This window comes from Oncorhynchus mykiss, chromosome 2 (genome assembly GCF_057628025.1).
Source record: "Oncorhynchus mykiss isolate SJ-2025 chromosome 2, ASM5762802v1, whole genome shotgun sequence".
NCBI lineage: Eukaryota > Metazoa > Chordata > Actinopteri > Salmoniformes > Salmonidae > Oncorhynchus > Oncorhynchus mykiss.
In genome coordinates, this window is record NC_143023.1 from 10,011,739 (window position 1) to 10,027,347 (window position 15,609).

General features: G+C 41.9%; 1 protein-coding gene across 1 annotated transcript; it reads right to left on the bottom strand.

The window, feature by feature from the left end:
- Positions 1–7,661: 7,661 nt before the first annotated feature.
- On the bottom strand, positions 7,662–15,321 carry LOC110519098 (ferroportin-like). Its single transcript, XM_090187628.1, has 8 exons — positions 15,138–15,321; positions 12,861–12,928; positions 12,472–12,631; positions 11,749–11,864; positions 11,196–11,322; positions 10,662–10,940; positions 8,946–9,638; positions 7,662–8,015 (listed from the first exon to the last, which is right to left on the bottom strand). The coding sequence occupies exons 1-8, from the start codon at positions 15,238–15,240 to the stop codon at positions 7,750–7,752; spliced, it is 1,812 nt and encodes a 603-aa protein (XP_090043754.1). The 5' UTR covers positions 15,241–15,321; the 3' UTR covers positions 7,662–7,749.
- Positions 15,322–15,609: the final 288 nt, after the last annotated feature.

Consider the following 15,609-nt stretch of genomic DNA (forward strand, 5'->3'; position numbering starts at 1 on the left):
AGATCATAATCTAACCCTGCTGTGTTCACTGGTTACAGTACATCACTGGTCTAAGACTGTAATCTAACCCTGCTGTGTTCACTGGTTACAGTACATCACTGGTCTAAGACTGTAATCTAACCATGCTGTGTTCACTGGTTACAGTACATCATTGGTCTAAAACCATAATCTAACCCTGCTGTGTTCACTGGTTACAGTACATCATTGGTCTAAAACCATAATCTAACCCTGCTGTGTTTCACTGGTTACAGTACATCATTGGTCTAAAACCATAATCTAACCCTGCTGTGTTCCCTGGTTACAGTACATCATTGGTCTAAAACCGTAATCTTACCCTGCTGTGTTTCACTGGTTACAGTACATCATTGGTCTAAAACCATAATCTAACCCTGCTGTGTTCTCTGGTTACAGTACATCACTGGTCTAAGACCGTAATCTAACCATGCTGTGTTCACTGGTTACAGTACATCACTGGTCTAAAACCATAATCTAACCCTGCTGTGTTCTCTGGTTACAGTACATCACTAGTCTAAGACTGTAATCTAACCATGCTGTGTTCACTGGTTACAGTACATCATTGGTCTAAAACCGTAATCTAACCCTGCTGTGTTTCACTGGTTACAGTACATCATTGGTCTAAAACCGTAATCTAACCCTGCTGTGTTTCACTGGTTACAGTACATCATTGGTCTAAAACCGTAATCTAACCCTGCTGTGTTTCACTGGTTACAGTACATCATTGGTCTAAAACCGTAATCTAACCCTGCTGTGTTTCACTGGTTACAGTACATCATTGGTCTAAAACCATAATCTAACCCTGCTGTGTTCTCTGGTTACAGTACATCACTGGTCTAAGACTGTAATCTAACCATGCTGTGTTCACTGGTTACAGTACATCATTGGTCTAAAACCATAATCTAACCCTGCTGTGTTCACTGGTTACAGTACATCATTGGTCTAAGATCATAATCTAACCCTGCTGTGTTCACTGGTTACAGTACATCACTGGTCTAAGACTGTAATCTAACCCTGCTGTGTTCACTGGTTACAGTACATCACTGGTCTAAGACTGTAATCTAACCATGCTGTGTTCACTGGTTACAGTACATCATTGGTCTAAAACCATAATCTAACCCTGCTGTGTTCACTGGTTACAGTACATCATTGGTCTAAAACCATAATCTAACCCTGCTGTGTTTCACTGGTTACAGTACATCATTGGTCTAAAACCATAATCTAACCCTGCTGTGTTCCCTGGTTACAGTACATCATTGGTCTAAAACCGTAATCTTACCCTGCTGTGTTTCACTGGTTACAGTACATCATTGGTCTAAAACCATAATCTAACCCTGCTGTGTTCTCTGGTTACAGTACATCACTGGTCTAAGACTGTAATCTAACCATGCTGTGTTCACTGGTTACAGTACATCATTGGTCTAAAACCATAATCTAACCCTGCTGTGTTCACTGGTTACAGTACATCATTGGTCTAAAACCATAATCTAACCCTGCTGTGTTTCACTGGTTACAGTACATCATTGGTCTAAAACGGGGCGGCAGGGTAGCCTAGTGGTTAGAGCGTTGAACTAGTAACCGGAAGGTTGTGAGTTCAAACCCCCGAGCTGACAAGGTACAAATCTGTCGTTCTGCCCCTGAACAGGCAGTTAACCCACTGTTCCCAGGCCGTCATTGAAAATAAGAATTTATTCTTAACTGACTTGCCTGGTTAAATAAAGGTAAAATAAAAAAATAAATAAAAAAATTGGTCTAAAACCGTAATCTAACCCTGCTGTGTTTCACTGGTTACAGTACATCATTGGTCTAAAACCATAATCTAACCCTGCTGTGTTCTCTGGTTACAGTACATCACTGGTCTAAGACTGTAATCTAACCATGCTGTGTTCACTGGTTACAGTACATCATTGGTCTAAAACCATAATCTAACCCTGCTGTGTTCACTGGTTACAGTACATCATTGGTCTAAGATCATAATCTAACCCTGCTGTGTTCACTGGTTACAGTACATCACTGGTCTAAGACTGTAATCTAACCCTGCTGTGTTCACTGGTTACAGTACATCACTGGTCTAAGACTGTAATCTAACCATGCTGTGTTCACTGGTTACAGTACATCATTGGTCTAAAACCATAATCTAACCCTGCTGTGTTCACTGGTTACAGTACATCATTGGTCTAAAACCATAATCTAACCCTGCTGTGTTTCACTGGTTACAGTACATCATTGGTCTAAAACCATAATCTAACCCTGCTGTGTTCCCTGGTTACAGTACATCATTGGTCTAAAACCGTAATCTTACCCTGCTGTGTTTCACTGGTTACAGTACATCATTGGTCTAAAACCATAATCTAACCCTGCTGTGTTCTCTGGTTACAGTACATCACTGGTCTAAGACTGTAATCTAACCATGCTGTGTTCACTGGTTACAGTACATCATTGGTCTAAAACCATAATCTAACCCTGCTGTGTTCACTGGTTACAGTACATCATTGGTCTAAAACCATAATCTAACCCTGCTGTGTTTCACTGGTTACAGTACATCATTGGTCTAAAACCATAATCTAACCCTGCTGTGTTCCCTGGTTACAGTACATCATTGGTCTAAAACCGTAATCTTACCCTGCTGTGTTTCACTGGTTACAGTACATCATTGGTCTAAAACCATAATCTAACCCTGCTGTGTTCTCTGGTTACAGTACATCACTGGTCTAAGACTGTAATCTAACCCTGCTGTGTTCACTGGTTACAGTACATCATTGGTCTAAAACCATAATCTAACCCTGCTGTGTTCACTGGTTACAGTACATCATTGGTCTAAGACTGTAATCTAACCCTGCTGTGTTCACTGGTTACAGTACATCATTGGTCTAAAACCATAATCTAACCCTGCTGTGTTCACTGGTTACAGTACATCATTGGTCTAAGACTGTAATCTAACCCTGCTGTGTTCACTGGTTACAGTACATCATTGGTCTAAGACCGTAATCTAACCCTGCTGTGTTCACTGGTTACAGTACATCATTGGTCTAAAACCGTAATCTAACCCTGCTGTGTTCACTTGGCTATAAAGTTGTGTCTCTTCTGGGTTTGAAACAGCCCCATGCTCCTCCAAGGAAGTTATTTAGAATAAGCGTTACATGGAGAAAGTCAGATCTCTCTGAAATGAAAGTGGATTGGCCCTCCCTTCAGCAAAAATATATTTGACCTAAACCCTCCCCGAACGAACGCTTGAAACAAAATGCCCTTGTCTGTATCCAAAACAATAAACCAAGCACAAAGTGGATAGCAGAGAACATGTTCACCATTTACCCTCACTTCTTGGACAGGCCAGTCTTAGATATGCAGTTTTACAAACTGCTCTTCATCCAGGAAGCATTACATGGCAGCCCAGGAATGTTGATTGTGCACAGGCTGCGGGCCAGAAGATTGCCCACACACATTACCCAAATTACAGGCCGAGAATGGACAGAGTGTGTTCATCTTGTCATATTTCTCCAATGCCAAATCAGTGTGTCTTGTTTGCAATGAAACTGTTCCTGTTTGCAAATAATTACATCTGAGAAGACATTAGGAATCTGAACATGGTACTTTCAAAAGTTAGGCTTACCTTTCCACCCCGGACAGAGTAGAACCTACCGACGCAGAAAAATGTAAGCTTTAACTGCTGGCTACTCTTCTTCTGTGGTTTAACACAATGAGAGAAGGTCCCAAGTGTTTCTCTAAAAGCTGTCTGGGTTTGAACATCTTCTATTTTACATACAGAAAGTGAATAACAAAACAAATTGATTGTAACAGAATTAGATTACTTCCAAAGCAAAGTCAATTTTTTGTCTCCTCGGTTATAGAAGGTTGTAGCTCGGCCTCTGAATGTCAAAGAAAGTAAACAATGATATCCCCATATGCATTGGAGTCACATACATATTTCTATCATAAAGCATTACGGATCAAATAGATCACTTTATATAATCGTATCCGTAAGATAAAAAGGGGAGGCGTGTGCTTTTTGACATTTTCTTTAACAAAAAGTAGGCCTATGGCATACCCTCTCATACCCTCTCATACCCTCTCATACCTTCTCATACCCTCTCATACCCTCTCAAACCCTCTCATACCCTCTCATACCCTCTCATACCCTCTCATACATTATCATACCCTCTCATACCCTCTCATACCTTCTCATACCCTCTCATACCTTCTCATACCCTCTCAAACCCTCTCATACCCTCTCAAACCCTCTCATACCCTCTCATACCCTCTCATACATTCTCATACCCTCTCATACCCTCTCATACCTTCTCATACCCTCTCATACCCTCTCATACCCTCTCATATCCTCTCATACCCTCTCATACCCTCTCATACCCTCTCATACCCTCTCATACCCTCTCATACCTTCTCATACCCTCTCATACCTTCTCATACCCTTTCATACCCTCTCATACCCTCTCATACCCTCTCAATTGGTGTCTTGGTTTTATCTTAACAGCCCTTCAACTGACAGGTAGGCTATTTAAAGAGTGCATGGTTGGTGGAGGAATTGACCTACAAATTAATGGATATAGCAGTCAAAAGCCTAATTTTGTTTGTCAAACAGGTAGGCCTACCTCCTTTTTCTTAAATAGGAAGAAATAGTCTTCAACACAAAGCCCTCTTGTTGTTAGTAAAGTCTAATTCAAATGAAGATGGTTTAAATGAATTATGACTGCTTGAATTTGCCTTCTTTCAGCACTATGAGCTGTCCATTTCTGATTGATTGTGCTGCGGCTGCTGCTTCAAGATTCAGCACCACGATGTGAGTTACTTGAATCTGTCTTATTGTGAGGTCAATAACTCCGATAAATACATCATGGGTAAGAAACATATTGTTTTTAATAAAATCATTTATAGTAATGGCAAGCTATCAAAGTTGACCTCCGGTCCTCCTCATGATCTTCACACTCTCCTTCTCAAACTGAACAGAACATAGGCTATTGGATAGTCCACATGCAAGGCCTCGTTAGTCTGTGTCCCGAAGATAAATCCATCCCTGACCAGAATAATCACCTCTGACAGCTCGTGACAGCCCCTGAGAGTTTAGCACCTGTGAGAATCCACTCCAGCATTAAATTGGGTATATTGTTGGGTGATATTGCACACTGCCTGAAGCAATCCCAATTGACAGCTTTACTTTGAGATTTTTTGTACTTGACATCCCAGAGTGACATTGACCTCTGCTGGCCATGAGAGTCATTGCAGGTGAATTTGCCTCAGGCAAATTACAAAGAAAAGTGTTGAGATAATTGCCACAGCCTGATCTCCTCCTGTTCTTCCTTTTTCCTCTTCCTCTCTCTCCCCCTCTCTCTCTGTCTATCTTTCTATCTCTCCCTCTCTATCTCTCCCTCTATCTCTCCCTCTCCCTCTTCATCTCTCTCTATCTTTTTGCTCTTCATCTCTCTCTCTCCTCTCTCTCTCTCTCTCTCTCTCCCCTCTCTCTCTCTCTCTCTCTCCCTCTCTCTCTCTCGCTCTGTGATATAGAGCGAGAGATGGCACTAAGCGGTGGCACTAGGCCTACGTCCTACTTCCTGATTAATTGGGGACGGGGCTTCACCTGTGGTTCTATTTCTGAACATCCTGTCTTCTCTCCAGCGGTCAAAATGCTCAGTAAGATCCCGTCAGCAGAATCTCTAATGCCTTATGCCAGTATGGGAGCCAAGATCTGGGAAATGTCACCATTAAATATGCACAAGATCCACAAGGGACAGGCAGTATTAATATTGTTAGAGTCATGAGGTAGCCTATGATCTGGGAAAGGATCCAACTAGAACATTAACTCAGGAAGGTTGAAATGGTGCCTTTATTAATATTGTTAGAGTCATGAGGCAGCCTATTCTTCTTTATTTATGGAGGGGATTAACTGGGACTGGGTAGGGTCAGAGGCAGACCTGTTTGGTGCTTGGCAGTGAGGGGCGTTTTGGAGCCTCTTCCTGGATGAAACGTAGTGCAGTACATGAACTGTATACTGACTGTCGTTTATGATGCTGCATTCATGTGCTCTCAGAATTATTGGAAATTTACGGAACTCGTGACTGAAAAGCTCCCAGAAACCCCCTGGACTCGTCATAACTATGACTTTTAGACATCCAAATCAGTTCGTAATGAGCTTTGGTGAAGAGGGAAATGTTGGTAACAAAACATTTCAAGTCAAAATACCAAGACATCTTAATCCGTGTTTATTGTCATCATAAATAACAGTCTGAAACAGAAAGGGACAACAAATTATAGATGTAAGTGAACAATACGCCACAGGAAAATATGATAGAAAAACAAATAAATTGTGATGTGGTGCTGTTTGCATGGCAACGAGATCAACTTTGATGGGATTACCACTGTACAGAAAGGAGATGGCCGTACATAGCTGAGAGACATGTCCAAGTCAGTTTTTCAAACACGGTTTTCTTGTACTGTACTGAGGTAAGGTTTTAGTTCATGAGAACAACAAGGAAACAGGATGCGTAGGTGTTCTAGTGTAATACAACACTGCCTTATTCCAGAATCATATAGACCTATCAATCTACTAAACACTGATCTCAAAACAGGTCACAAAATAAAAGAGGAAGTCTAAATCTGTTTGCTATAAATTTGTCAAACTGCATTAAATCACTCTGTTTCTATGTGAAGGGAAAGCATTTACAATTTGGAAGCTATTTTCAGTTATCTAAGTACACAAGCAATTATGGTCCGTTTGGTTTCCTCTGATTTTAATGCATGTTGTTTTTTTCTTACTATCTTTATGTTCTTATGCTATGTTCCTGCGATCCGGTTTAAATTCTATCTTTTTTTAATGATGTCATGTGTTAATCAATAGGCACATGTCTGCCTGATTCATCCACAGAGAAACAGACCAGGAGAAGATGACACTACAGCCTTCCTCTTCTGTCCATCAAGGGGGTCTCCTTTATAATGTTCAGTATCTCACAACCTGACACCAACTTCCCTTTAGTTTTCCTTTTGGACTTCCTGGATCTCCAAGTGGACGGAGCAGTAACATGTTTGCCACTTGTTAAAGTTGTTAAGTCTCGTTTCTTCTTCTTTTTGTTACTGTCACCTGCTTCACCAGGCCCAGTTCTTTACTGTGTGAGGGTTAGAAAAATACATCAATCCATCCATCCAATTCCCATCCCAACTCTGAGTCGGTCAACAGACTGCCATAATGAAGCTCTTGCAGTAATCCAAAATATCTGGAAAGGCGTGTTCTGCTGCTGCTGCCTCAGCCTGCCCTCTGTGCCCTTTTCCTGAGGTGGGAGAACCTACCACGGTAGGGGACCAACACTAAGGTGGGAGAACCTACCACGGTATGGGAGCAACACTAAGGTGGGAGAACCTACCACGGTAGGGGACCAACACCGCATCTGTTGCGACCACCTCAACCTATGTACAGAAGGGAAAAGGTGGATCTTACTTTAGTTTACCTGAGTTCTAGTTTGTTACTGTACCTTAGCACTTGGCCGTACTACACCTGACCATGCAGGGAGATAGCAACCAGGTTGGGGAGGACACGACAGACAGTTGCTGTGTTGTGCTGTAATGAATGAATGGCTGGATGGTGGGGAAGGAGTGTTACAGTATTGTATTGTTGCCTAGCAATGAGAGCGCAGAGGGAACAAGAGAGAAGAGACATTCATTTCACAGGCAGGCGCAGGCAGAGTGGAGTCTTTGGGCACATGCTTTGTCGCGGAAAGCCGCACGGCCTCCCTACGTGTCCAGGCATCCAGCAGGTTTCCTCTTGGCTTTGCGTGCGTATAGGAAGTACATTGTGTGTCCTGTGGTGATGAACAGTACAGAGATGATGACCAGGATGCCAAAGTGCTGGGGCTGCGGAGCAGAGATGACCATGATGAAGTGGAGAAGGTCCATCAAGTAGTTCATGGAACTCTGGACCCCGTTGACCACACCACGTTCTGATTCACAGATGTTCTCCTGAAGCAGCTGGGTCACGGTCAGGTCAAAGGACCACAGACCTGGAACACACAGGATACACAGACAATGGTCAGTGGTTGCTTTGGTCTATACAGATAGACTACTACACTATGATCTATACAGATAGACTACTACACTATGGTCTATACAGATTGACCACTAGACTTTGGTCTATACAGATAGACTACTAGACTATGGTCTATACAGATTGACCACTATACTATACTATACTATACTGGAACGAATTGCAATCTCTGAAGCTGGAGACTCACATCTCCCTCACTAGCTTTAAGCACCAGCTGTCAGAGCATTTTACAGATCACTGCACCTGTACTTAGCCTATCTGTAAACAGCCCATCTATCTACCTACCTCATCCTCATACTGGTATTTATTTTGCTCCTTTGCACCCCAGTATCTCTACCTGCACGTTCATCTTCTGCACATCAATCACTCCAGTGTTTAATTGCTATATTGTAATTACTTCGCCACCATGGCCTATTTATTTCCTTATCTTACCTCATTTACACTCACTGTATATAGACTTTTTGTTTTCTTTTGTTCTACTGTATTATTGACTATGTTTTGTTTATTCCATGTGTAACTCTGTGTTGTTGTATGTGTCGAACTGCTTTGCTTTATCTTGTCCAGGTCGCAGTTGCAAATGAGAACTTGTTCTCAACTAGCCTACCTGGTTAAATAAAGGTGAAATAAAAATAAATAAATAAAAACTATAGTCTATATAGATAGACCCCCACACTCTGTCATCAAAACTGGTAAAAATATTCCGGTATAATACAAAAATGATTATCTTCCAACACTATTTGAACTAATTTACTGTTGAGTTTCAAAAGAACTGAATACCCACAGCCTAGGTTAGAAACATGCATAATACAGTAGCTATTGTTAAGCTGTGGATCAGCAACTCAATCCAATTGTGAAGGGCCTGGGTCTGCTCGTCCCTCTTACTCACCGATGCGTGCTGTGATGACCCCCAAGAACAGCAGGATTATAGAGATGTAGGAGTCTGGCTCCATGCCTGATGGCATATTCTCAAACAGCACCGTGTTGTTGGTCCAGTGGATGGACGAGCGGTCGGGCAGCAGCGGCTGATTAATGCCACCCCGCATCGGGTAGGTGTGTTTCTGCCTCTGGCCCTCCACCACCCCCCCGGCCGCCGACAACGTTGAGTTGGCGTTGGCGTCCAGGAAGGGCCTGAGCAGGCGGAGGTCCATGGGGCTGCCGGGGGCGAACACAGAACACACACACAGCAGCAGACAGCAAAGATGGAGACAGCTGGAGATGATGCCTGTGTTGACTAAACCGTAGGCCTTCCTCAGCTTGGTGAACATGATGGTGCCCATGAGGCCTGTTATAGCCGAGACCCCCATCAGCAGACTGAGCAGGGAGCCACTGATGCCCTGGGTGTAGGCGTAGCCCGTGGTGATGCAGTCGAAGCCCAGGACAGTTGTGTAGAGGAAGGCCAGGCCCATCCCAGCCAGGAAGACATCCTGGCGGTAGTAGGCCCTCCAGCCGTCCTTACAGGTGCTCAGCAGCCAGCGGAAGCGTCCAAAACACAGAGGCAGGTTGGTGACCTCCTTGAGGTTCAGGCTCATGTCGTCATCACTGAGGCCCGGGGCTGATGTCACCACCTCACTATGCTCTACTGAGAGGGAGAGGACAAGCATAAGTCAAGCTACTAACAATGATCTACTGAGAGGACAAGCATCAGTCAAGCTACTAACAATGATCTCCTGAGAGGACAAGCATCAGTCATGCTACTAACAATGATCTACTGAGAGGACAAGCATCAGTCAAGCTACTAACAATGATCTACTGAGAGGACCAGCATCAGTTAAGCTTCTAACAATGATCTACTGAGAGGGAGAGGACAAGCATCAGTAATGATACTAACAATGCTCTACTGAGAGGACAAGCATCAGTCATGCTACTAACAATGCTCTACTGAGAGGGAGAGGACAAGCATCAGTCATGATACTAACAATGCTCTACTGAGAGGACAAGCATCAGTCAAGCTACTAACAATGATCTACTGAGAGGACAAGCATCAGTCATGCTACTAACAATGATCTACTGAGAGGACAAGCATCAGTCATGCTACTAACAATGATCTACTGAGAGGACAAGCATCAGTCATGCTACTAACAATGATCTACTGAGAGGGAGAGGACAAGCATCCGTCATGCTACTAACAATGCTCTACTGAGAGGGAGAAGACAAGCATCAGTCATGCTACTAACAATGATCTACTGAGAGGACAAGCATCAGTCAAGCTACTAACAATGATCTACTGAGAGGGAGAGGACAAGCATCAGTCATGCTACTAACAATACTCTACTGAGAGGACAAGCATCAGTCATGCTACTAACAATGATCTACTGAGAGGACAAGCATCAGTCATGCTACTAACAATGATCTACTGAGAGGACAAGCATCAGTCATGCTACTAACAATACTCTACTGAGAGGACAAGCATCAGTCATGTTACTAACAATACTCTACTGACAATTGTAGCTGGAAACAGCCGATTTCATTAAATTTTACTGTAAAGTAAAGCTATGCTTCACTGTAAAGTTGGATGAAACAGGTTGGAAGATCCACTATTCTTGACTTTACTAACTCAACTACTGAAGTAGTCACACAGTGACCAGGACAACAGGACACTGACCTTGTGACCCCCTCCTCTCCACCAGTCCCTCCGTCCTCTCTGCTGGTCTCTCTAGGGAGGCCTGGCCGTCCTCGGGTGCAGGTGGTTTGACGGACAGCGCCGGGACAATGCGGTAGACCCGGGACAGGAAGATAAACTCCACGATGAGGGACACCAGGTTCCAGCCCAGGATGAAACCGCAGCCGATCACGTTGGAGGCCAGGGTCATGACCTGTCCCACCGCCAGCGGTGCCAGGATGTTGGTCACCTGATCGATGCGCCGCATGGTAGCATTCATCCCTTCAGATGAGAATCAACCAAAAGGTACAGGGTTTAGTTTGGTTGTGGTGATATGGTATCTGTGTTACCAGCTTTACTAATGGCTACATTATCAAACGGCCTCTATTGTAATGCATGTGATACATCCTAGATAAACTAAATACATAGAGTGTCTGATAACCTTGAAGTGCTTTAACCAGCAGCCAGTTCAGCAGCCGAAACAGAAACAACAATCCCTTGTGATGTAATAGCGTGTGGCAGGTCTGCCAGTCTCACCGGCGAGGTGCCCCCGGTTGTATCCAGTGATAACCACAATCCAGTCCCTCTGGATGGCGATGGTCAGCGCTGTGCTTGCTAGGTTAGCCACATCTGCCAGGACGATCACCACCGTATAACAAACCACCTTGTGTAAGTTTTGTGATGCAACACGTTACTACACATGACAGCACAGAGCAGCAGGAGGCTCAGAACAGCAGCAGCAACAACAACATGGACACAGAACAGTGCAGGTGAAACAGCAACCGTCACAGCAGTTTGCAATAATATATCTAGCCTGATTCTCAACAGACCTGGGTTTAAATAGTATTCATTTTCTTTCAAATACATTGAGTGTTTGATTGAGCATGCCTGGAGCACTGGATGGGTGGGGTTTGTCATTTTAGGACTATTCCATTGGTTCCATTGCACCGGGCAAACTCAATCAAGTGCAGATAAAGTCTTTGAAAGGATACAAATACTATTTCAATCCATATCTGATTCCAAAACATACTGTTGGTTCACATCATGAGAGTTTAGACAGTATGGGAGAGAAAATGAAAAATATACTCACAGTTAACCAGCCATCCCAAATGCTCTCAATCCACTGTTTATATAAGAAGACCAACATCAGCACAATGCTACACACCGTCACTGAAATGTTCTGAACCAACAAGGATGCATGCGCCACTAAAACCAAGGAAGGAGAAGAAACTAAGACTCTAAAATAGTCTGGGACAATGCATTTCAGAGAACCATAAAGACTTCTACAGAACCATAAATGTATGATTGGTCTTAAAGGGGCATTCTGCAGTTGCCATAGTACATTCATTTTATGGACTTTTAAAGTAGTGATATATAGCCATTGATTCTAAAATAATATTACTTATAAATGACTCATGAGCTTAGATCATCTGTTGTACCCCATTAGATCCCCAAATATACGCTTGTTTTACTTTGTAATTGTAAACTAACTCTGTATAGCTTAAAAACATGATTCAAACTATAATGTTCGTCTCATGGATGGTCAGTACTTGCATCCATAGCTCTATCTATGAATTTGTGAGTGGTTACATTTATCCAGCCAAATCCCTCAGCAATTTACCCAAATAGTGGTAGGATGCAACTTTGTTACTGTTTGAACTGCAGAGTGCCCATGTGAGGCAGGGAGGCAGGCAAATAGGACTGTATCCCAAATAGCATCCTATTCCCTATTATATTGCAGTACCTTTCGGGTGCCATTTGGGACTAGATGTCAGTCCCTATAGCTGTAAATATAAATGATTGTTGGTCTAACCTTTGTTCCTGGGGTTGCGGTCAACCCAGTCCCCAATCAACGCCCCTAACAGCAGCACTGACCCCGCCACCACCAAGCCGAATATTGCGGTCAGCAGCAGGTTCCGTCCATACAGCTCGATCAGGAACACCGAAATGGCAAAGTGCCACATACGGTCACCCTATTAGGAAGACAAATAGTCATCATGACGGAGAAGAACGTTTTCAGCTTTTGGCTTTTAGCTTTTTACTCTTTCTAGGGGTAAAGGGCATATAGAGAAATGTAAAGTATGTCCATCTTTCATTGATTTGCAAGACACTACCAGGTTGATGACATAAACCTTATAGTGTCCAGCCGGTATGGCTTTGTAGCTCCCTTACCCATTGTTGTTACATGAAAAGGCTTCTTACCCACATGGACAGTGCTCCACTGACGTAGATCAGGAATTTAGGGCCCCTGAGGTAGATGAGGGCTGACCCTGGCGAGTATGTTCAACAGAGACACACAGTAACATGAACAATAACCAGAGATAACATCATTATGAGTCTACAGGACACATTCTGCATCTATAGCTGGAAAACCACCTAACATTAAGCACTGGGCATCAGAGTATGTCTGAACAAATGTAGGACCAGGATGTGTTCTGATCAGAAAACAAAAGCATTAAGTTAGCTCGTACACCTAACACTTTACATTAAGTAGCTCTTATACCTAACACTTTACATTAAGTAGCTCTTATACCTAACACTTTACATTAAGTAGCTCTTATACCTAACACTTTACATTAAGTAGCTCGTACACCTAACACTTTACATTAAGTAGCTCGTACACCTAACACTTTACATTAAGTAGCTCTTATACCTAACACTTTACATTAAGTTACTCTAACACCGAACACTTTACATTAAGTAGCTCGTACACATAACACTTTACATTAAGTAGCTCGTACACCTAACACTTTACATTAAGTAGCTCTTATACCTAACACTTTACATTAAGTAGCTCTTACACCTAACACTTTACATTAAGTAGCGCCTACACCTAACACTTTACATTAAGTAGCTCTTATGCCTAACACTTTACATTAAGTTATCTTACACCTACTGTAACCCGTTACATCTTATACTTAACACGTTACATTAAGTAGCTCTTATGCCTAGCACTTTACATTAAGTAGCTCTTACAACTAAACGCTACATTAAGTTGCTCTTATACCTAACATTTTACATTAAGTAGATCGTACACCTAAAACTTTACATTAAGTAGCTCTTATAGCTAACCCTTTATGTTAAGTAGCTCTTATACCTAACACTTTACATTAAGTTACTCTAACACCTAACACTTTACATTAAGTAGCTCGTATACCTAACACTTTACATTAAGTAGCTCTTATACCTAACACTTTACATTAAGTAGCTCGTACACCTAACACTTTACATTAAGTTACTCTAACACCTAAGACTTTACATTAAGTTACTTTAACATCTAACACTTTACATTAAGTAGCTCGTACACCTAACACTTTACATTAAGTTACTCTAACACCTAACACTTTACGTTTAGTGGCTCATTCTCCTTAACACTTTACATTAAGGTACTCTAACACCTAACACTTTACATTAAGTTACTTTAACACCTAACACTTTACATTAAGTTACTCTAACACCTAACACTTTACATTAAGTTACTTTAACACCTAACACTTTACATTAAGTTACTTTAACACCTAACACTTTACATTAAGTAGCTCTTATACCTAACACTTTACATTAAGTTACTTTAACACCTAACACTTTACATTAAGTTACTCTAACACCTAACACTTTACATTAAGTTACTTTAACACCTAACACTTTACATTAAGTTACTCTAACACCTAACACTTTACATTAAGTTACTTTAACACCTAACACTTTACATTAAGTAGCTCACACACCTAACACTTTACATTAAGTTACTTTAACACCTAACACTTTACATTAAGTTACTCTAACACCTAACACTTTACATTAAGTTACTTTAACACCTAACACTTTACATTAAGTAGCTCATACACCTAACACTTTACATTAAGTAGCTCATACACCTAACACTTTACATTAAGTAGCTCGTACACCTAACACTTTACATTAAGTAGCGCATACACCTAACACTTTACATTAAGTAGCTCATACACCTAACACTTTACATTAAGTAGCGCATACACCTAGCACTTTACATTAAGTAGCTCGTACACCTAACACTTTACATTAAGTAGCTCATACACCTAACACTTTACATTAAGTAGCTCATACACCTAACACTTTACATTAAGTTACTCTAACACCTAACACTTTACATTAAGTTACTCTAACACCTAACACTTTACATTAAGTAGCTCTTACACCTAACACTTTACATTAAGTTACTCTAACACCTAACACTTTACATTAAGTAGCTCATACACCTAACACTTTACATTAAGTAGCTCATACACCTAGCACTTTACATTAAGTTGCTCTTACACCTAGCACTTTATATTGAATTGCTCTAATACCTATATAAATGTAACACTGTGGTTCCGACAATCACAACGTGTTGTTACATCATCATTAAGTAATAGCTGTGTAGTTGTATTGTCAGGTCATGAGGTCAGGGTAAACTCCTGGTCATCTCTCTCTCTCCACTCCCGCAATAGACGAGCTGACCTGATGTACTCCTGGCCTTCCTGGCTCGAGCCTCCCTGATGTCATCAGACTCAAGCTCCACCACCACCCCTCCACACTGGGCTGCGTCTGCTCGCAGGGACATTGCCTGTACAGAGTCCAAACCAGGTCACCGGTAAGGGGTCAGAGGTCATACAACTACTGTACAAGAATCCAGAAGGGTCTTGTCAACTTAATGGAACTAGTAGAGTTAAGAATGGGCCTGCTCAACTCAACTGAACTTGAACATACAGTTGAAGTCGAAAGTTTACATACACCTTAGCCAAATACATTTAAACTCAGTCTTTCACAATTCCTGACATTTAATCCTAGTGAAAATTCCCTTCCTTATGTCAGTTAGGATCACCACTTTATTTTAAGAATGTGAAACGTCAGAATAATAGTAGAGATTTATTTCAGCTTTTATTTATTTCATCACATTCCCAGTGGGTCAGAAGTTTACATACACTCAAAT

What these genes read in the sequence shown, in the direction of transcription:
- LOC110519098 (XM_090187628.1), bottom strand. Translation starts at nt 15,240, where the DNA reads ATGTCCCTGCGAGCAGACGCAGCCCAGTGTGGAGGGGTGGTGGTGGAG. An exon ending in GTGGAGCACTGTCCATGTGG is followed by an intron (nt 12,632 to 12,860) that starts GTAAGAAGCCTT and finishes TCTTCCTAATAG; the next exon opens with GGTGACCGTATGTGGCACTT. An exon ending in CAACCGGGGGCACCTCGCCG is followed by an intron (nt 10,941 to 11,195) that starts GTGAGACTGGCA and finishes TCTCATCTGAAG; the next exon opens with GGATGAATGCTACCATGCGG.